The sequence below is a fragment of the Schistocerca nitens genome, chromosome 1 (genome assembly GCF_023898315.1).
Source record: "Schistocerca nitens isolate TAMUIC-IGC-003100 chromosome 1, iqSchNite1.1, whole genome shotgun sequence".
In the NCBI taxonomy this organism is placed as follows: Eukaryota; Metazoa; Arthropoda; class Insecta; order Orthoptera; family Acrididae; genus Schistocerca; species Schistocerca nitens.
The window spans coordinates 930,199,492-930,221,872 of NC_064614.1; the positions used below are offsets into that span (position 1 = coordinate 930,199,492).

At 37.7% G+C, this 22,381-nt stretch overlaps 1 protein-coding gene across 2 annotated transcripts in view; it reads left to right on the top strand.

Moving 5' to 3' along the window:
* The window catches only part of LOC126193408 (luciferin 4-monooxygenase), a 226,275-nt gene that overhangs the window by 60,044 nt on the left and 143,850 nt on the right, over positions 1-22,381 (top strand). For both annotated transcript variants that reach the window (XM_049932684.1, XM_049932685.1), the window contains exon 2: positions 14,501-14,631. In XM_049932684.1, the coding sequence (XP_049788641.1) occupies positions 14,518-14,631 (114 nt within the window). In that variant the 5' untranslated portion in view covers positions 14,501-14,517. The remainder of the gene's footprint in view (positions 1-14,500; positions 14,632-22,381) is intronic.

Sequence of the window (22,381 nt, forward strand, 5' to 3'; positions counted from 1 at the left end):
CAAAATCACACAGTACAGTGAGATGACTGGGTGTCGTCAGTAGCAGCGATGAGTTCAAGTCCAGGTGGGGCCACCCACTGAGGTTATTGCAAGACTTGGTCCCAGTGCCACTGGTCTGCCTTATGAGCCAGCCACTATCTGGCTCCTGCTGGTGGGAAGCGGACTGCATCAGTCACCACATGCCACTACGGTGATCATGTGTGGGTCCTAGCCACAAGAAGGAGCCATTCACTGAGTGGAATGCTGTTCAACGCACATACAGTGCCACCGACATCATGGCCAGGCCTAATGGGGCTGCCAGTCATCCTCGGCCTGCCATCAGCATTGCCAGGCACCTATGTGAGCATCTTTTTGCCTGGCAGAAGCAGCCAACAATGAGCCAGCACTGGCAAGGGTCAACAGAGTGAGTTGTGTTTGCTTCATGGAGCAGTAACACAGTTTATAATGGAAGTTGAAAACACTTTACTTTTGGTCAGCAGTGCATCTACTGGGCCTCCTGGCCTGTTTTCACCACCCTCACCCCCTTGAGTGCAACCCCACTCAAAAGAGTGTTGCCAGTATTTGGCACCACCTATACAACAATATCATCTAAACAATGTGGCAGCAATACTTGCTTGTAGACCTCAGTGTAGAGATGGGGGAAAAATGAGAATATTAAAACATCAAGAACTCTATGCTTGAGAACCAAAAGTGATGGATCTTTTTTTTTATTTTATTTTATTTTTTATTTTTTAGTGATCAACGTGTGTCCCTTTGTTATAAGAAGGATACAATACAGGCTATCCTTCCAGATGCTAACTACCCACTCTAGTACCAAAAACAAAGATGAAATTTGCCAAAAACAAATATGAAATTCTACTGCATTAGAAACTAGTGTTCAGCAAAGATAAACAATAAGTCTTTTTGTGTCTAGCAGTCATTGTAACTACAGTCTCCATATGTTTTCAGTGTGTTTTAATTTGGAAACTACTGTAAAATGTGGCTAATTTACTGTAATCACTCCCACTTGTGACAAAGTAAGCTGGGATGTTTTTACTTCCTCTCTTGTTTTGCCATCTGCCTCCTTAAACTCATTTTTTCATTTTTGACTAATTACTAGTAACATACTTGATTATAATCTGCATTTCCATTAAAGAAAAAGGTTGGCACTCAGTTTTAAAGAATATAACACCATATCTAATTTTGTGCTTAGTTTTAGGTATGTAATAGATTTTCTAATTTATTCTGACTATTCCTATCTTTCATTATAGGGTGAAATCAGTAATTGTTCCGTAACTTAAATTCTATTGTTGATGTATAAACAAACATAAATTCTGTACTAAGTATAAACATTTGGAGGAACAACTACTAGTAATCTTAAAGTATCTATTTGGCTCTCTTCAAAAACATGTTACCAAAGCCAGCCCTTAATTAATTCCAAAGTAATTAACAGTTTTGTCAAAAGTATTGTTTGCATAATGATATATAAAGAGTTAAGTTTTAATTGTAATTTTTGTAAATTAAACTTCAAATGATGTGTAGTTTCAACACCTATTATTGAGAGGGTATATATAAGGGCCCAGTTTTTGGTCACAAGTTAGTCAGTCCACGGCTGAGTTTCAGACGAGAAACCTGTGTTGGTTAGCTCAACAACAATGCTTCAACTTAACTGTGAAATAAGTGTTACATATTAGGCTGTGTGTTAAAACAATGACAGTGTCTGCTCCGTACGTACCTTTGTATTCTTTAAGAGCAGTGATCTTTGTGGTTAGGTTTTTACTGCTTGTAGATGTTCAACAGCAAACTAGTGTAGCAGTATGTGGATGTTTGCCTGCAAACTATTAATGAGGCTTATGGGAAGTTTAACCAATAGTGCACTGGACATATGTAACTGAGTATTGTAGGGGGTTGTGAACAGTGAAAGTAAAAGACTGTGAAATACAACTGTGCATCTGTCGGCTACATCGTTAACAGTAGACAGTAGTTGCACTTCCACCCCCTATTTTTCAGCCATTACATAGAGACTGAGGACAACAAGCAAAGAATTAAAGCAGGCAAGCTATCACACACTCTCCAAATTGAAGGTAATACCTGATATATGAAGAAATATACATTTATTTTAATCTGCACATAATTGGGAACTACATTCAAATAGGAAATCATTTTTCCATTGGAACTTATTTTGTGGCATGTACAACACATCCATTTCAAATCTATCACTGCTTGCACTATCATTATTATCCCTATAGAAGTCACACTCAGCAACGGCATGCAGATGCCAGACTCGTACTTGCCACCATAACCATACCAGTCATTGACTCTGCACTGAGAAGTTTTAAAGAAGGAGAGCCCTTCCATCACTTCACTGGGCATGATGATGAACACCAAAAGCTCTACTGTCACATCTACATCTACATCCACATCTATACTCTGCAAACTACTGTGAGGTGCATGGCAGATGGTATGTCCCATTGTATCAGTTATTAGGGTTTCTTCCTGTTCCGTTCATGTAGGGAGTGTGGGAAGAATGATTGTTTGAATGCCTCTGTGCTTGCACTAATTATTCTAATCTTATCCTCATGATCCCTTTGTGAGCAATACATGGGGGGGGGGGGTTTAGTATATCCCTAGAGTAATCATTTGAAGGCGGTTCTTGAAACTTTGCCAATAGACTTTCTTGGGTTAGTTTACGTTTATCTTGAAGAGTCTTCCAGTTCAGTTCCTTCAGTATATCTGCGACACTCTCGTACAGATTAAACAAACTTGTGACCATTCATGCAGCTCTACTCTGTATACACTCAGCATCCCCTGTTAGTCCTATCTGGTTTGGGTCCCACACACTTGAGCAATATTCTAGAACTGGTCACACAAGTGATTTGTAAGCAACCTCCTTAGTAAACTGATTGCACTTCCACAGTATTCCACCAATAAACCAAAGTCTACCACTTGCTTTACCCACAACTGAACCTATGTGATCATTCAGTTTCTTATACCTACAAAGTTTTACAACCAGGTATGAGTTGGCCAATACCAACATTGGCTCATTGATATTATAGTCATAGGATACTATGTTTTTTGTTTTGTGAAGTGCACAATTTTACATTTCTTAATATTTAGAGCAAGTTGCCACTCTCCACGCCACATTGAAATCTTATCAAGATCAGATTATATATATGCAGCTTCTTTCATGTAGTACTTCATTATAGGTAACTGCATTGTCTGCAAAAAGCTTGATTTTACTATCAATATTATCTGAAAGGTCATTAATTCAAGTGTGAATAGCAGGGGACCCAACACACTTCCCTGGGGCACACCTGAAGTTACTTCTACATCTCACAATGACTCTCCATCCAATATAACATGCTGAATCTTCCCTAACAAAAAGTCCTCAATCCAGTCACAAATTACACTCGATACCCCATGTGGTCGCACTTTTGACAATAAGTGTAGGTGTGATACTGAGTCAAATGCATTTCAGAAATCAGAAAGTACTGCATCTATCTGGTTGCCTTGATACAGGACTTTCAGTATGTCATGTGAGACAAATGCAAGTTGGGTTTCACATGATTGATGTTTTCAAAATCTATGCTGGTTGGCACTGAGAAGGTCATTCTGTTCAAGATACCTCATTATGTTTAAGATCATAATGTGCTGTAAACACTGCAAAAGTGGCATACTATGGCTATTTTCATTCTATCATTGAGTACGGAATTATTTTTTGGGGCAACCAGCCATTAGCAAGGAGAGTGTTCATTGCACAGAAGTGAGCTTTAAGAATTATATGTGGATTGCGCCCAAGAGACTCGTGTAGAAATAGGTTTCGTAAACTTAAAATATACACAACTACATGCCAATATATTTTTTCTCTCATGTGTTTTGTTTGTAAAAATATAGAGATATTTCAACCAAACAGTAATTATCATGAGCATAACACACGGAGGAAGAATGACATACACAGTGAACTCAGAAATTTGAGCTTGGCACAAAAGAGTGTCCACTACACTGGAGCAAAACTCTTCAATGCTCTTCCTCATGAAATAAAGGCAGAGATTCATAACAAGAGTAAGTTTAAGAAAGCACTAAAAATATTTCTGCTAGAAAAAGCTTTTTACAGTCTAGATGAATTTTTAACTAAATAAATTGTAATATTTTAATATTGTATAATACATGTTGACATAATGCCACTAAGAATGTTATTTAACCTGAGCTCTGTATCTGTGTGTGCTCTGTATTGGTTTTCTGTAGTGTTTTAATGGTTCTAAGAAAATATATATTTTCGTTTTCTGTATTGCTGCCCAAAGAATTTATTGTATAATTTTTTATATAATTATATCTAAAAACAAAGATGATGTGACTTACCAAATGAAAGTCCTGGCAGGTTGACAGACACACAAGCAAACACAAACATACACACAAAGTTCTAGCTTTCGCAACCAACGGTTGCCTCATCAGGAAAGAGGGAAGGAGAGTGAAAGATGAAAGGATGTGGGTTTTAAGGGAGAGGGTAAGGAGTCATTCCAATCCCGGGAGCGGAAAGACTTACCTTGGGGGAAAAAAGGACAGGTATACACTCGCACACACTCACATATCCATCCGCACATACACAGACACGTAACTCAACACCAATGAGACTAATTCTTATTTCTGTGAAAAGCGTTAGTGTGCCAATCAAGGATTCTCAATATGCAGGTCTTTGTTATTGTCCTATATCTGGGTGCAATCAACCACTAATATGGCCTCATCAAGGAGATGGTGGGCAGAAAGTGATTGAAGGGTAGCAATTTAAAGATAATGGGGTGGGGGAATGTTATGGCAAGTTCCATGGGTCATAAACCCTGTGACAATCTGGGCAAGAAGTAGGGTTACTAACAGATTTGCACCAATATTGACAGTTCATGAGTGGATCTTAGGAAATGTTAGTAGAGAGGTGTTATCATTGTAGCTGGACTCTGACAATATCTCCTGGGCCTGCTGCAGTATGAGTGTAACGGTAATATGCCAAAGTAATCATGAGAGATGTCAGTTTGGTTATCCAATTCACCACTCATTGTGTAGGGTTGTGTGGGGATTGTTTGTGATTGTGCTGGTTAGTAGGCTGTACGAGCACAGCTAGCAGGGCCAGTAAAGTTTGCTGTATTGCAGGGGTTTGTTGATATTGTGTTACCTGTGTTCTTGGTTTAAGTCTACCATAGATAGTTAATTTAATTTTCCCTAAGAAAAAGTGTTTTTAGGTGATTACACTTCCGCCTGTGGATGTCATCATAGTTCCCCAGATTCAGGACAATCCTCCACAAGTGTATTGAGTCAGAATTCATTATGTAAGTCTGTGGTACGTGTGTATCTTGTGGCATTGTTCTGTATGACTTACAGGTTGCGCTGATGTGTTGGAGCTGCATAACACCAGGTTGGAGGTGCATATGACATCAGTAGTCTAATATGAGGCCTGTCTAAAAAGTATCCTACCTTTGGCTAGAAACAATATTTCGAATACCTGATGGGGCTGGGATCCTAATCCCCTTCAAAGTATGCCCCTTGTGCTTGCACACACTTAGCCCACGGATCCTTCCACTGCTGGAAACACCTCTGGAAGTCTTCTTTTGGAATGGTGTTCAGCTCTGTTGTTGTGTCCGCATTATCTCTTCTCTACTCTCAAAATGTGATCCTTTCAGTGGCGTCTTCAATTTTCGAAACAATGAGAAGTCGCAAGGAGCCATGTCTGGAGAGTAGGGAGGTTGGCGAATGGCTATAATTCAATGTTTGGCCAAGAAATTTTGGATCAAGTGGGATGAATGCGCGGGAGCATTCTTGTGATGCAGTTGCCAGTTTTTCGCCATCCACATGTCTGGTCTTTTGCGTCGAACTGCATCACAAAGTCACCAGAGAACATCTTGATAGTATTCTTTCGTCACTGTTTGTCCTTCGGTGCATATTTGTGATGCAAAATTCCACAGGCATCAAAGAAGACAGTCAGCATCACCTAGATATTGCTTCACACCTGCCACACTTTCTTCGGCCTTGGAGACTCAGGATGCTTCCATTGCGACAACTGTTTTTTGTTTCTGGGTCATACCTGTACATTCATGACTCATTTCCAGTTATCATGGTGCTCAGAAACCCAGGATTAGTGTTGGTGGTGTCCAGAAGGTCCAGTGCAACATCAAAACGGAGGTCCGTTTCTTCCGGCACAACCATTCGCCGCATGTTCAAATCATCACGCAAAATTGCATGTGCAGGATCTTCACTCACTCCAATCTCTTGGGCAATCTCCCACATGGTCAAACAACAATCTGCCATCACCAAATTTTGCACCCTCTCAACAACAGCTGCGCTCTGAGCAGTTTGGGGCCTGCCAGAATGCTGGTCACTCTCCGCTGATGTGCAGCCAGTTTTGAATCAGTTGAACCACTCTTTAATTTGTGTTACACCCATCACATATTCTCCAAACACCTGCTGAATCTTACAAATTGTTACGCATTTGAGAATCACCAAGCTTTTGACAAAATTTGATGCAGTATCATTGCTCAACACATTTAGTCATCTTGAGAGAATCGGTATTTCAATGAACATGTTGTGTAGCACCTCACTCAGCAACCAACAGGCAGCAACTAATGCACTGGAAGGCAGGAACAAAATTCATGCATGCGCATAAAGGTCTCTTCCTTTACTGTGTACAGTGGCACTGCGCTATTGTCTCTCTTTTGCACGGGAAAATCTAAGGTTGGATACTTTTTAGACAGACCTCATATGTGTTATGTACATGGACCTTGAAAACTTTCTATTCAGTGTGCTTTACTTGTTAAGCATAGAATACACTTGTTTGAGTATCATATGCACTTTGTTGGCAAGGTGTCGTATGTGGTCCAACCAAGTAAGTTTCCAGTTCAGCCAGACACTGAGGTATCTGTCTTTCTCACATAAACATATTGAGCATGTGTGTAGTGTAATTTGTGTGCAGTATTGATGTTTATGCAGTTATTTCAGTCCACGAGTAAACAGAACTGCCTCACACTTGTCAGCATTAACATTTCTGCAACCAGAGCTCAACAGTTTTGAGTGGTGTCTGTAGTCTTAAGTTATTGTTTGATGTTTTTCAATATTGAACTAGAATGGCAGCATATCTGTGCAGATGGCAACCATCATATTATATGTTGCTGAAATACCATTAATATGGAGGTTAAACAACAGGCGCACCAGCATGTAGCCTTGGGATACTCCAACTTGAATGCCTTGTTGTCTTAATTCCTTACCATCAGTGTCAGTGTTGAAACTACTGTTTTAGTGGAATGATCATATGAGACACATTTGTGTGATGGGCTAACTAGCATTACTGAGTGTTTGGATGAGGCCGTTGTACCAGACATAATCGGAGCCTTTTTCAATGTCCAGGAATGCAGCCCCCATTGCTTTGCTGATGTTGTAGCTGCCTATGTTCTATTACATGGATGAGTTGTTGTGTTATAGATAGTGGTTCTTGAAGTGAAATTGTTCTGGTCCCAAGCTGTTGATGCAGTGGCTAGTGAGTTATTTTAGAATCACCTTCTCAACAATCTTACTGAGTGAGCTCATCAGGCAGGGAATTGTTGGAGTTGTTGGGTGGTATTTATGTATGTTAAATATTCTATAGCTTCAGCCCCTTGAAGAGACAGTTTTGAATGTCATCAGGGTCAGAAGCTTTCCTAACTGAGGTATGCTTAATAACCAATGTTATTTCAAATACCTCCAAGACCATGAAAGCCAGGTTCGAGGGCAGATTACTACACTGGGGCGTACAGGAACCCAACTGTTGCTAGGTTCCTTAGCTGCATCTACCCCTATTTCCAGTATACTGACAAAGATTGTTGTGACATCCACTACCCCCAGCACATGTTTTCAATTTTTTTCTCTTGGATTTTGATAAGTATTTTTGAAATCCAGTGGAACATTTCTTAGCATAATTCCATACTGTTATTATGAAATTAAAGTACATTTTTAAATACATACATCTTTCAATGCAACATTGTATTTTGTATAACAAATGAACTAGGTAAGGTTCATCAGGCACAAAATGGAAGTGATTACTAATCCAGAACTTTGGTGTCATTTCCTACACATGCTCACATACAAGGACTGAGAAGTGAGTACTGACAGACAAGATATGAGAAGCAAGAATGGAGAAGTGAGAATTAATAACTAAAGACTGAGAAGTGAGCTCAGTTCTCCAGAACACCGAGAACTCATTGGAATCAAGAACTATCACTATAGCAGTGTCCAACTGGTCAGTTAGAATGCTGTTGCCCCATGCTAGTACAGTTTTATGTCTGTTTGTCCACCACCTTTGTGAAGTTATTCTGTGTTTTTTTATTGTCTTTGTAACAATCAACAAAAAGACCTAAATATGTCTGAAAAAGAAACTATCTGCTGCACATTATCAAATAAGAAAACCACAAGAAATGAAGGAAAATGAAAAATAAGCTAAAGCTACGAAAGTTTCTTTTTTATGTTGGCTCCTACAAGTGCTGAAAAACTGTGTAAAGAGGTTATTTCTCCAAACAGAAACATTGTGGGTTTAGGATATGGCTTCCCTGCTGTCACAATGGCTCTTCAAGCACTGAACTGTTGCTGGTGCAGATAAGAGCTTATTTTAGTTAATGGTTGCCAAACTGAGTTTCTTATTTCTAAAAAATATGGATTTTATATGAAAAATTGAATTTTAGACTGACTTCATGGCCAAATGGTTAGTGTTGCTGCCTTCAATGCAGAAGGACCCAGGTTTGATTCCTGGCACTGCCTCAAATTTTTTCTGATTTAGAGGGTCTGGTACAGGGTCCCCTCACTCTTTGTGAGGCCAAACGAGGAGTTGCTTGAATAAAGGAGCATTGGCATCATCAGTATCATCTACTGGCAAGAAACAAATGCAGGAATTAGTGACATGATGATCACATGTCTCACAATCATAGATCACGTCTTGTATGTATGTTAGCCAGTTGGAACAGACCTAAGGCCTAATCCTTGAGTGGTATGTTTTCATTGAATTTTATTACACAGGGCATTCAATTTTTTTTTTTTTATTTTATTTTGTGCAGGAGGAGAATGAAATTTTTGTGAACATACTTGGAACATTTAGCTATACATTGAGCCTATTCAATATAGCCTCCATCAGCTGTGACACATCTGGCCCAATGCTCTTTCCATGATGTGAATGCACTTCAGTAAAATTCTGGAGATTGACTTTTACACTATCGCTTGATACAGGAAATAAGGTCTTTCTCACTATCACATGTTTTACCATGCAGGTGGGCCTTCAGACAACCAGAGTTAAAAATCAGACAGAGCCAGTCCGGACGCAGGGAGGATGAGGAACAATTTTCCAACCCATTTTCCTGATTTTCTCCTGTGTCATAAGGGCTGTATGGGGTTTGGCATTGTCATGGTGTAGTCTGATGAGCTGACCTTGAAGCCATGGTCTGTGGGTCTTGATGGCATGCCGCAGATTCTCCAGTGACAAACAGTAATGGCCCCAATTAATTGTAGAGCCAGGTTCCAAAAAGTCAATGAAAATAACACCACACCTTTCGGCCTGCTCTTTGTGAAAGTCTTCGTTTCTTCTTCCGAGAGGAACTCGGATGGCACCACTCCATGGATTGGGTTTTGCTCTCAGGTTCAGCAAAAGCAACCATGTTTCATCCTGGGTAATGACGCCATCAAAACACTATTTCCACTCTACAGTAAAGGTCTTTATGAGACGCTCGCACACATTCTTCCTCATCATTTTCATTTCTCTTGTCAATAATCTAGTCACCCAACGTGCACAGATTTTTCTGTACCCTAGTGACTGTACCAGTGATCCTGTACTACCCAGTGACAAATGACTCATTTCAGCAAGCTGTTGTGTTGTCACACATCTGTCATTTTGGATGATGTGATCAATGGTCTCCTTATTCACATACGATAGTTGATGGTCTACCGCATCATGGATTGTCCAGTAGAGAGAAATCACCTTCTTTAAACCTTTGCAACAACCACTGGATACTGTTGTGATCCACTGTGTCCTCCCCATAAATAGGGAGCAACTTCCTGTGAATCGATGTGGCAGAGACATCGCCAGTATTGAAGAGGAACTCCATCACCGACTGTTGTCGCAACCTGACATCTACTTCACGGTCCATTATGGCTCACCTGTAAATAAAAGAAAATACTTTTATATACCCACTTATAGCTAAATGTTCCAAGTATGTTCACAAAAAATTTCATTCTCCTCCTGAAAAAAGTAAAAAAGTTAGAGACGACTATGCAAAACTTTTTGAACGCCCTTTGTCTTATAGTCAGCAGACGGCTTTGTAATCAAATAAGTAAAAGTAATGGGACCTTTAAAAATGACAAAGACAGCAAGGCCTTAACTATCTGACTCACAACCATCCACCCCTCCATACCATAAAGCCTTGACGGAAATGGAGTTTTTTAACTGCATTGCAAGTGGGTGTCTGTCTCGATCCTGCTAAGTACCATGTGCATATTTCTGTTGCATCATGAAAAACGTGGATTTCCTTCTGTACCATGTACATTATTTCAATTTTTGAGTAATTAAGTAAATATTACAATATTTATCTTAAAACAGTCTTAACAAGAGTTCAAGTAATGAAAACTAATGTCTAAGGGAAAAGGAGGGGTGGGGGCACCAAATGATACAACTTTTGTGTGGAAAAGTGTCCTCAAAGCAGCTCTGCATATAATGCAACACCTATTCAAAATTGTTCAGTTACAGGCCACTGGTCTTGCAATAGTACACTTACATTATGAGTGTAAAGTGTGGGAAGTCTCACTGCCCTCCCATTACTTTCTCTCAAATAATATGCCACAAGATGTTTGATGCAAAAACCACACTTATTATACCAAACAGCAATGCTTTCCACAATCTGTGAGTGTTGCAGCTGAGACACACATTCACTCACTGAGGTGTTCCTGAGTTATCAGGTAGTTACACCCAACAAAGCTGTAACTATTCTTGACAAGGAGCACATTATACTGGACGGTCTGACCTGTTTAGTTGCAAAATGCAGCACTAGATGCCACTAGGAGTGGCAGAAATGAGTGACAGTAATCAACCACAACTTTTTAGAAGTCACTGTAATCATCCAGATTTGACCTCAGAGTACAGGTGACAGGCACTGTTTGTTACAGTGCCACAATCTGCAGCTGACTGCACCCTACTCCCTCAGTGGCTGTAGGGATAGCCTTTCAGCGTGTTAACTGAGGCCTTCATGCATATACACTGAGTTTACAAAGTGATCCTTTGTTAGGTTCTCTTTTGATTATTTTAATTTACCACAACATAAACCCAACATACAATGGGGATTAATCTCCATTGTTTCAGTCAGTAACTGACTACTTGACATAGCAAGGCATCATTACCATTGTGTTAGTTCTTGTACAGGTCACATCAGGAGAGCTAATTGCTGGTCAAGATTGAACATATACTATTGGTTGATTCTTTCTTTGCTCATCTTACTTTAATTTGACTTTACCAGTCAGTTGTACACAACAAAATTAGCATTGGTAATTACTGCACAAATAGCTCTGTCCATGACCATGCAACAAGAGCTAGACTCAACTTACATTTACGAAGAAAAAATAAACATAAAACTCAAAACAGCATTTTCTACCAAGGAATAAAACTACACAATAAATTACCAAACGAGATTAAAGAAATTGCAAAAATACACTTATTTAAAAAGGCAGCTAAAATGTACCTGTTATGCAATATATTTTATGCATTGAAGGATTACTTAGATAAAACAGAGTAGAGGTTTGATGAGAAATGTTATACAAAAAAATAATAAAAATGATTATAAAACATCCAACATTCCACATAACACCTTCACATTATGTTTTTTCCTTCTCTTTTCCTTTCTAGAAATACTTACCCCTAAGCTATGCATAGCACAATACCAACACCTCTTCCTCTTTCTGAGCTGGACATCTCACTCATTATAGAGGGATGCTGACTCAGTTTTTCAGGATATCAAATGGGAAGTTGTAGTACAGAAAATGGCCCAGAGAGCACTAGTGTGTGTGTGTTTGTGTGTAAGTGAGTGAAATGTTACGAAACAATGTGTGTATAGTGTGTGCAGTGACTGATAGTGAGATATGAGTGAACAGTGTGGCATTACGTTTTTAATAAGTTATTTGTAAAACAAGTATTGTATACCAGAGTAAATCTAATGATTGTCTCTTATTTGAAGTCTGTAAATGTATGTGTATATGAATTAGCTTATTTTAAATTGGTCTAAGCTTGTAAATACTTTGACATGTCCTATATCCTTATAAAAGAGATATACAGATGAATGAAGCTACTACTACTACTACTACTACTACTACTACTATTACTACTACTAGTACTACTATCAGTGTACATTTATTTTGAGAGCATATATTTTTTAAAAGAACTAAGTCTACTCAATCTGAAAATTACATATCTCACGAACTGATTACACATATTTGGACAAACTGATTTTGCTGCTGGGTTGTAAAAAATGTTAGGAGCTTCTTTACCAAAGACTATCTTTAATATGAATTCATAATTGCCATTTAATTAATAAAACATTCTACATTTAAAGCCCCAAATATGAATATTCAAACTTTGCTTTTTTCTTTCTCCTTTGATTTGTTTTAATAAAATTAGAATGAAGTTATTTTCGTAATTATTTTGTCTTATATTGGCTTAAAATTGTAATAATGTAAAACCTCGTTTCTTTTACAGTTGTATTGCTGAAAAAAAGCTATGAGTCCACATAGTTTTTACAATTCAATACTAGAAATCCAGGGTTGCTAGTTACATATTGAACAGCGTATCTTTTTAATTTTAAACTGAAAATCTAATTTATTACTGCCTTTTTATGGCAATACCATAGAGTCTTCAGACATACTTAAATATTCTATATCCCTGTTTACCTACATTTTTTGTCGAGTAGTTTCCACAAATAATAAAATGTAAAAACTTCTACTCCAAGGAGCACTTTAATCTATGGAACAAAAATACTCTTCTACTTTGTGTATGATATTTCTGTCCTTATATCATCCCAGTATACAGCTACACACATTATTCAGAAGATACCCACTATAATTATGGATAGATCAAGCCTTGTATTTTTGAAGAATGCTTCTAAAAGTGCTATATAAGAATAACTCTCATTAGCTCCACGTCTTCCTCAGATGTAAGGCAACAGACCATAACCATAGACTTAGACTAACTTTCACTACCTCAATATATCTAATTGAATCATGCCTCAGTCCCCTTACAACAGTGTACTTCATTATAACATCATTTAAATACATTGAAATTTGTTCTCTGATAGCTTCTTAATAAATTTACATCATTCTTGTTCAGCTTGCTTCTCTTAGATGTGACAATGGCTAGTTTTCATACTGCCCACCAGTCACTGCAACCTCTCCAACCAATGAGGTTCCAGTTCTTGTCACAGCCATAAGAGGTCTCTCCACATATCTTCAAACACACTTACAACACATTTATCATTTCAATGACAGTATCCACCCTTCACTTGTACATTCCTTGATGAATTGGAATCCTGGTGTGAACAGCTTATATATAGCATTTTCACCCAAGGAAAATGCTATGTTAGCAGATGGGGCATTACACCTTATCTCTTGTTGCCTTTTCCTTAAGGAGTACCATTATCTGTAAAAAAAAAAAAAAAAAAAAAAAAAAAAGTTAGCTGTTAACAAATGGGGCACTACTGAAGGAGTATTATTATAATTGGTATGTTCGACATGCTGGCAGTAAACAGATACCTACCCTTTTGCACTTGCTTAACTCTTACACTGAACACAGCAGTCTTCCCAGCAGGTGAAGGGTGTGGCACTGTCATTCTCACCAGTGACAGCATCTCATATTTGTTCTGTATGGGAATGAATGTACAAACCCGAGTTCTGAGTGAGCCCTTCCATCCCCGTGCAGGATCTGTGGACTTACTGCTGACACATTATACACAGTCAAGTAACAAGTCATGATAAGCTCTTTATTTCCTGATGAGGAGACAGTATCCATGGGAGAGGATAGTTCATACAGTCAGAAAGAGGTAATGGGGAATGACACCAAACAGCATATTTAATTTCTGTGTAACATTTATTTTATTTGTCAACAGCTAATCTTTCCATTGGTTATTTACACTAGACTGTTTTTGATTACCTGATTTTCTATTGGGATCAGATGTATAACCTCACATGATAATTCCCTCAGCTGCAAGTATTTTCATACACTGGTCAAAATAATCAAAGTTACTTGTAAGTGTAAAGCAGAATGAAGTACGTTAATTTTATTTAAAAACCAAGTGTGTGCATGTGCGCATGCGCACACACAGACACACACACACACACACACACACACACACACACACAACACACAACACACCCGCGCGCCTGTAACTACAGTACAATAGGCATACCATTATACATTCAGCCCTGCAGGAAATATGCCTTAATTATTATTTTATATAAAGTAAATTATATAATTCATTTTTCCTTTCAGAACTGCATAAGGAAGCCATGCATACAAGGAATATTATTCAAGGACCTTCTGAATTCCTGCCAGTGCCACAGTGTTCTCTTGGCCAACATCTTTATGAACGGTTACAGCTCCATGGTGGTAATGTTGCTCAGGTAGGAATAATGACATATAATAATGTATTCTGTGACCCTTATCATGAATGAGGACTTGCGAAAATATGTAAAGGGTAAAAAAATAAATAAAGAAATAAAAAAAATTAAAAGAAAATGGTATTCTGTATTGTGAATTACTGTAACACAGTGCACATGTAATCAGAACATTGTGACAGTCAGCCTCTTGTATTTTAGAAATGCTGCCACTATTTTGATTTTAGGTCCTGCTGTTTACATTTAAGAATAAATAAACAGTTTTATGCTACACCATATACTTTTTTCTGCACAGGCAGAGGTAAATATTTCTGTAGCTAAGCTGCATTGAGATGTTTTTAAGTTTGATAGCTTCAGTGCTTTTGAGGCTGGACAAAAGCTATTAGATAACCTAAGAAAGTCAGAAGCAGTCTTATAGTACAGGCCATAAGATCCCAGCTAAGGCTGGAAATGAAAAGGTTAAGAAGACCAAGAGGGTCTTAATGATAGCTGGTAGTCAAGGAAAAATAGGAGCCATAACTGGTACAGAACTCTATGGCGGATGATCACTAGGTAACTGTTTCCTTTAGACCGAGTGTAGGACTCAGTAAAGCTACATGTGATTTAAGTTCTTTGGAGGAAGGTCTTGAAAAATATGTTCTTGTAACTAAAGTTCTCTTTGTCCTGTGAATCATTTTAATACATTGTTTATAAATATGCTATAGGACAAACCAGAGGTAACACAATTAATTTATAATTATCATAGTTATTAACTGAGACTACTAATCAAAACAATCAAAATAAATAATAATATAAAGTGGCATAACTATATAATTAACAATATATAGTAAATCAGGTTTACTTATGCTCAAGGAAGAACTGTTCAACTTTATTTTAAATGTATCTAATACTGACAATCATTTTAAGTAAGAAGGCATATGGTTATACAATATAACTCCAGTATAATATACTCCTCTTTTCCATAAGTTTCTACTTACTGTGTCTAAAAGCAGGTTAAGCTTCTGCCTAGTTTTATATGTTTGAGGATGATTTTTTTTTAATGATTACTTTTGTAAAGATCAGTTTCCTTAAGGCAAAGGTAGTATTCTCAGACTTTTAAAAAGGAGTCTATAGAAATCCCTAAATTTTGCTTGCTTTATAACTTTGATAATCTTTTTCTGTATTTTAAATGTTTTTTTTTTTTAAATTGTAATTCCTAAAAATTGATTTTATACATCCATAGCAGCTGTGCACTGCCATGGATCATTGTCACCACTGACAAGCAGGTTCTATTCTGAGTGAGAATTCTAACATCATAGATAAGGGTATTGAGGTTTTTTATTAAGACTGTTAAGGTTCATCTCCCACTTAAAATCCTCTTGAATACATATGACCAAAAATTTTGTACAACTCACATTTAAGCCATTTCTTCCTTCAATGATGAAAACAAGGTTTGCAGGCTAGATGTTTATGTGCTGTGAAAGTTAACTGCTACAGTTACTTCAGAATTTATAGTGAGCCATTGTGCTAAACTTGGTACCACCAGTGTTACAGTTTCCTTCATATTTTCCTCACTCTGTGATCTGATTACAATATTGGTGCCATCTGCAAAAAATACTGTTGTTCCATCATCTGTTTTGTTGGCCAAGTCATTTACATACAAAAGAAACAGGGTCTGGTCGCAGAACTGTCCTTTGATGGATCCATACTTGATTTTTTGTTCATTACTGAAAGCTGGAAATTCTGTGGTCGAATTTTATTTCTGTAATCTGCCGATCATTGTTGAGGTATGATTGGATCCATCTTTTAGACTGGAATCTAATTCCATAATTACTTAACTTATGCAAGAGAATGTCATTATCAATAACACTGAAGGTGTGATGTTCTGCTGGTTCTGTAACATGATATTGGATGGTGATGTTAAGTCTGAAAAGGAGCTAAGACTTCCTATTATATAGTCTTGCTCACCTTACAGTTTCAGCACACTTGCCAACCTCTCCAAATCGGACTTTGTTTCTTGAAGTGCTGTAGTTACTGCTGGAAGTTAAGCGTGCAAACCCAACATCCAATTCTCATAATAAATTTGATGCTTCTGATAGTCAACATATCATATTTTGTACTGTTGGGTACAGTGACCATTAATTGTAAAGTTGTTTTAACATTTGGAACATCACAATTGTGTTGATGAGGACTAAGTCCACAAATTGTCTCTCTTGCTTAACAGATTCCAATTGAGTGAATGTATAACAAGTTTTCTCTTGTCCCAATGACATCATAGGCATCGTTGCAGCTGTTTTTCCTCTATGGCTCACATCATACCTCCAAGGCAGGAACCAACAACATGGAATAAACCACCCTACCAGCAGGTTCTGCGAACATGGTATGATGTTTATCTTCATCCTGGCTTGCAGATATGTTGTGTCCATCCATTTCATTATACATGCACATAAGCAAAACATTAATCCAAACAGTTCATTGTCTAATTCATTAGGAAAAATAAGCTTTTTGTGTTACAGTACAAATTCCTCCCCTGAGGTGAATGATCTGATTACTCCTATGGAACACTAACAAAATAGTAAACATTCAAAGTTAAAAACTAGTTTTAACCTTTTCACTGCAACCATTAATACATGTGTCTCTTTGATTTAAAATCAAAGATTTATCTGGATCTCATTTATAACAAATAACTTACTGTTGTTTGCTATGTGCGGAATTCTCCACAGTGAACTGTAAACCACCAATTGTAGGCAAATATTTGCCCCAGCTTCACTATAATTAAGTTTCTTAACCTTCCTACCAGATCATAATTCTTTCACTATGGATATAGGATAACAAATAATTATTACCCATACAGATTTTTTAACAGTTTTTTATAATATTTCTTGGAGTTCTCTCATGAACTACTCATTACCAGCAGTCATTTAGTAGAACAGCCCATGTTTCATCCAATCTAATGTGTTGCTTGCAGAACTCAGACTTTATTAGCAATGCTCATAAAACTTTTGAAAATCTCAGGGCAAAGTGCTACACCTTGGGTAAGCCAGTGAATACAGTTTTGAATAGACACAATAGACACAGACACAAGGAGGGTTCCACGTGGGAGACTACTGAATATAGTAAAGAGGGAAGATAGTCAAGGAGCTACAAGAGGAAAAGAAAGAATGGAAATGAAATACTGAAGGTGTTAGAACCTAAGAGGGAAAGGAGATAGACCCCAAAGACTGATACCCATCCCACCCCCTATCCCTGGATTTCCTCCCTTACAGATTACTCACTGAGGAGCCAGAGGATGAAGTTGTTTGGCATGTCCTACAGAACAGACTTCCCCAGTTTCACCCAGCCAGGCCCAAAAAGTGATTCTATCACCTTTCTATTGACGCCAAGTGGAGATGGTAGCAACCTGACACAGTAATCATCTTTGCATTTGTAAACTCCACATTCAAATTAAAACCAATTCCATTGAGTAAATAACCAAAATCTCGCCTTAATCCTTATAAACCCAACAGTATTAATTATCATCTCCTCTAGAAGGAGTATACGCGACTCTATTAAACTCACAGAGCTATGCTGGGATATGGCCCTGTTTAGTTATTACAGGGAACACCACATTGATTGTTATGAGGCCAGTTGCCTCACCAAATACCTCCAGCCATAAACTGCCTCCAAACTGGAGGAGTTACATGGTTTGAACAGTTAACAACCATTTGTTGTCAGGCATTCCATAATCAGTATCCTATCTTTCCAAACATGGAGAATAGCACACAAAACTCATACACTTGTGCCTTTTTATGTCATCATTAAAATGCGTATGAAACAGATTAACAAACTCAGGTAAATTCATCTACTTTGCTACTTTGGAGGACCTTCAAAATTAACTGTACTAATTTCTGTAGTAACCTTCAATATACAGCTCTTTCTGCAGAAAGATTATCTCTACACAATCACTTAATTATGAAATAGCATAGGTATTTATGTACCCTCCTTTTTCTCTTAGGTACAGTCATCCTTTTCCTCTAGGTCCACTTATCCTTCCCATCAGATCATACAGACATACATATTACGGTACAATACTCTGTTAATAGTGTTTACAACTCTACCTTCTCCTTTTATACATTTATATTGAGGTAGCTGCACCTAGTGTAGCCTGTATTCATAGCTGCTTTTTAATCTGTCTTGTGTGCTGTAAGTATTTTACTGCTCTGCACATAGTCACTCATTATTGTAACTTTGAATGTTTCAATGAATGCCCTACTATTACATGGTTTAATAGTCATAGCTGGATGTTAGCCCACCATGCTTCCACTATACAGGAGCTAATATCCATCTCCACTTAGAAAAAAGAAGTATCTCATCTAGGTTCTGTAGTCTGTTTGCTGGCTACTGTTTGTTAATTCCTATTGTTTGCCACACACTAAAGTAAAACTACATTAGTTGTAAAGGGGTGTTTATTACGACATTTTAATGACTTATATCTTTTGATCTCATCTGTATTATAGAGACTTTTTTTCTTCCACTCAAAGGGTCTAATAAGAAAACAACCTTTGGATGTGGGCTCCTTATGATTTTGTATGGAACTTCATAATGATGGAAAAACTTGCTCATTTTATTCTTTAACTATGAACTGTGATGAAAGAGATTCTCTTGCACTGTGTTAAAATTAGGGACACTTGCTTTTAAATTATGCTCTAGCATGTGACATTGTGCATGTCTATTTAAAATTACTTTTTGTACTATTGTTAGATTTATTTCTACCTTTTCTTGTAATTCGACAGTTGGTACCTCTTCCATTTCATGCCAAGAAAAATTAACAGTGGTTTCCTATGAGATTTTTATTCAACACTCATACTGTAGAAAATCCAGTCGAGAAGTAAGTAATACAGTAAGGATAACTTGAAACTCAGGAACCATCTGCACCTGCTCATGTGTTTTATAAAATAATATGAATGACATAATCTTCCTAGGTCTTTCATAACTCTTTCAGATGTTGTTGTTATGGTCTTCAGTCCTGAGACTGGTTTGATGCATCTCTCCATGCTACCCTATCCTGTGCAAGCTTCTTCATCTCCCAGTACTTACTGCAACCTACATCCTTCTGAATCTGCTTAGTGTATTCATCTCTTGGTCTCCCTCTACGATTTTTACCCTCCACGCTGCCCTCCAATGCAAAATTTGTGATCCCTTGATGCCTCAGAACATGTCCTACCAACCGGTCCCTTCCTCTTGTCAAGTTGTGCCACAAGCTCCTCTTCTACCCAATTCTATTCAATACCTCCTCATTAGTTATGTGATCTACCCATCTAATCTTCAGCATTCTTCTGTAGCACCACATTTCGAAAGCTTCTATTCTCTTCTTGTCCAAACTATTTATCGTCCATGTTTCACTTCCATACATGGCTACACTCCATACAAATACTTTCAGAAACGACTTCCTGACACTTAAATCTATACTCGATGTTAACAAATTTCTCTTCTTCAGAAACGCATTCCTTGCCATTGCCAGTCTATATTTTATATCCTCTACTTCAACCGTCATCAGTTATTTTGTTCTCCAAATAGCAAAATTCATATACTTCTTTAAGTGTCCCATTTCCTAATCTAATTCCCTCAGCATCACCTGACTTAATTCAACTACATTCCATTATCTTCATTTTGCTTTTGTTGATGTTCATCTTATATCCTCGTTTCAAGACACTGTCCATTCCGTTCAACTGCTCTTCCACGTCCTTTTCTGTCTCTGACAGAATTGCAATGTCATCGGCGAACCTCAAGGTTTTTATTTCTTCTCCATGGATTTTAATACCCACTCTGAATTTTTCTTTTGTTTCCTTTACTGCTTGCTCAATATACAGATTGAATAACATCAGGGAGAGGCTACAACCCTGTCTCACTCCTTTCCCAACCACTGCTTCCCTTTCATGCCCCTCGACTCTTATAACTGCCATCTGGTTTCTGTACAAATTTTAAATAGCCTTTCGCTCCCTGTATTTTACCCCTGCCACCTTTAGAATTTGTGAGAGAGTATTCCAGTCAACATTGTAAAAAGCTTTCTCTAAGTCTACAAATGCTAGAAACGTAGGTTTGCCTTTTCTTAATCTTTCTTCTAAGATAAGTCGTAAGGTCAGTATTGCCTCACGTGTTCCAACATTTCTACGGAATCCAAACTGATCTTCCCCGATGTCGGATTCTAAAAGTTTTTCCATTCATCTGTAAAGAATTTGTGTTAGTATTTTGCAGCTGTGACTTATTGAAATGATAGTTCGGAAATTTTCACATCTGTCAACACCTGCTTTCTTTGAGATTGGAATTATTATATTCTTCTTGAAAACTGAGGGTATTTCACCTGTCTCATACATCTTGCTCACCAGATGGTAGAGGTTTGTCAGGACTGGCTCTCCCAAGGCTGTCAGTAGTTCTGATGGAATGTTGTCTACTCCTAGGGCCTTGTTTCGACTCAGTTCTTTCAGTGCTCTATCAAACTCTTCACACAGTATCGTATCTCCCATTTCATCTTCATCTACATCCTCTTCCATTTTCATAATATTGTCCTCAAGTACATCGCCCTTGTATAGACCCTCTATATACTCCTTCCACCTTTCTGCTTTCCCTTCTTTGCTTAGAACTGGGTTTCCATCTGAGCTCTTGATATTCATACAATGGTTCTCTTTTCTCCAAAGGTCTCTTTAATTTTCTTGTAGGCAGTATCTATCTTACCCCTAGTGATATATGTCTCTACATCCTTACATTTGTCCTCTAGCCATTCCTGCTTAGCCATTTTGCACTTCCTGTCAATCTCAGTTTTGAGATGTTTGTATTCCTTTTTGCCTGCTTCATTTACTGCATTTTTATGTTTTCTCCTTTCATCAATTAAATTCAATATTTCTTCTGTTACCCAAGGATTTCTACTAGCCCTCGTCTTTTTACCTACTTGATCGTCTGCTGCCTTCACTACTTCATCCCTCAGAACTACCCATTCTTCTTCTACTGTATTTCTTTCCCCCATTCCTGTCAATTGTTCCCTTATGCTCTCCCTGAAGCTCTGTACAACCTCTGGTTTAGTCAGTTTATCCAGGTCCCATCTCCTTAAATTCCCACCTTTTTGCAGTTTCTTCAGTTTTAATCTACAGTTCATAGCCAATAGATTGTGGGCAGAATCCACATCTGCCCCTGGAAATGTCTTACAATTTAAAACTTGGTTCCTAAATCTCTGTATTACCATTATATAATCTATCTGATATCTTCTAGTATCTCCAGGATTCTTCCATGTATACAACCTTCTTTCATGATTCTTGAACCAAGTGTTAGCTATGATTAAGTTATGCTCTATATAAAATTCTACCAGGCAGCTTCCTCTTTCATTTCTTAGCCCCAATCCATATTCACCTACTATGTTTCCTTCTCCCCTTTTCCTACTCTTGAGTTCCAGTCACCCATGACTATTAAATTTTCGTCTCCCTTCACTACCTGAATAATTTCTTTTATCTCATCATACATTTCATCAATTTCTTCATCATCTGCAGAGCCAGTTGGCAGATAACAATAAATAAATAGTAATCAAGGCTTCACTGCTACAATTACATAAACTCAACATAAATATTCTATTCATTACTAACAGCCATTAGGTGAAAAGAAGGTGTACTCCCATTTATATAACCAATAGTGTAAGCACACATAACATAAGGTGCCCTAAACGTAAGGAAAAATTCCTTCTGTTTAATAAGATATATTTAAATGTTAAATCTCACTGTAGTAATCATGTGAATTAACATGCTTAAACTTT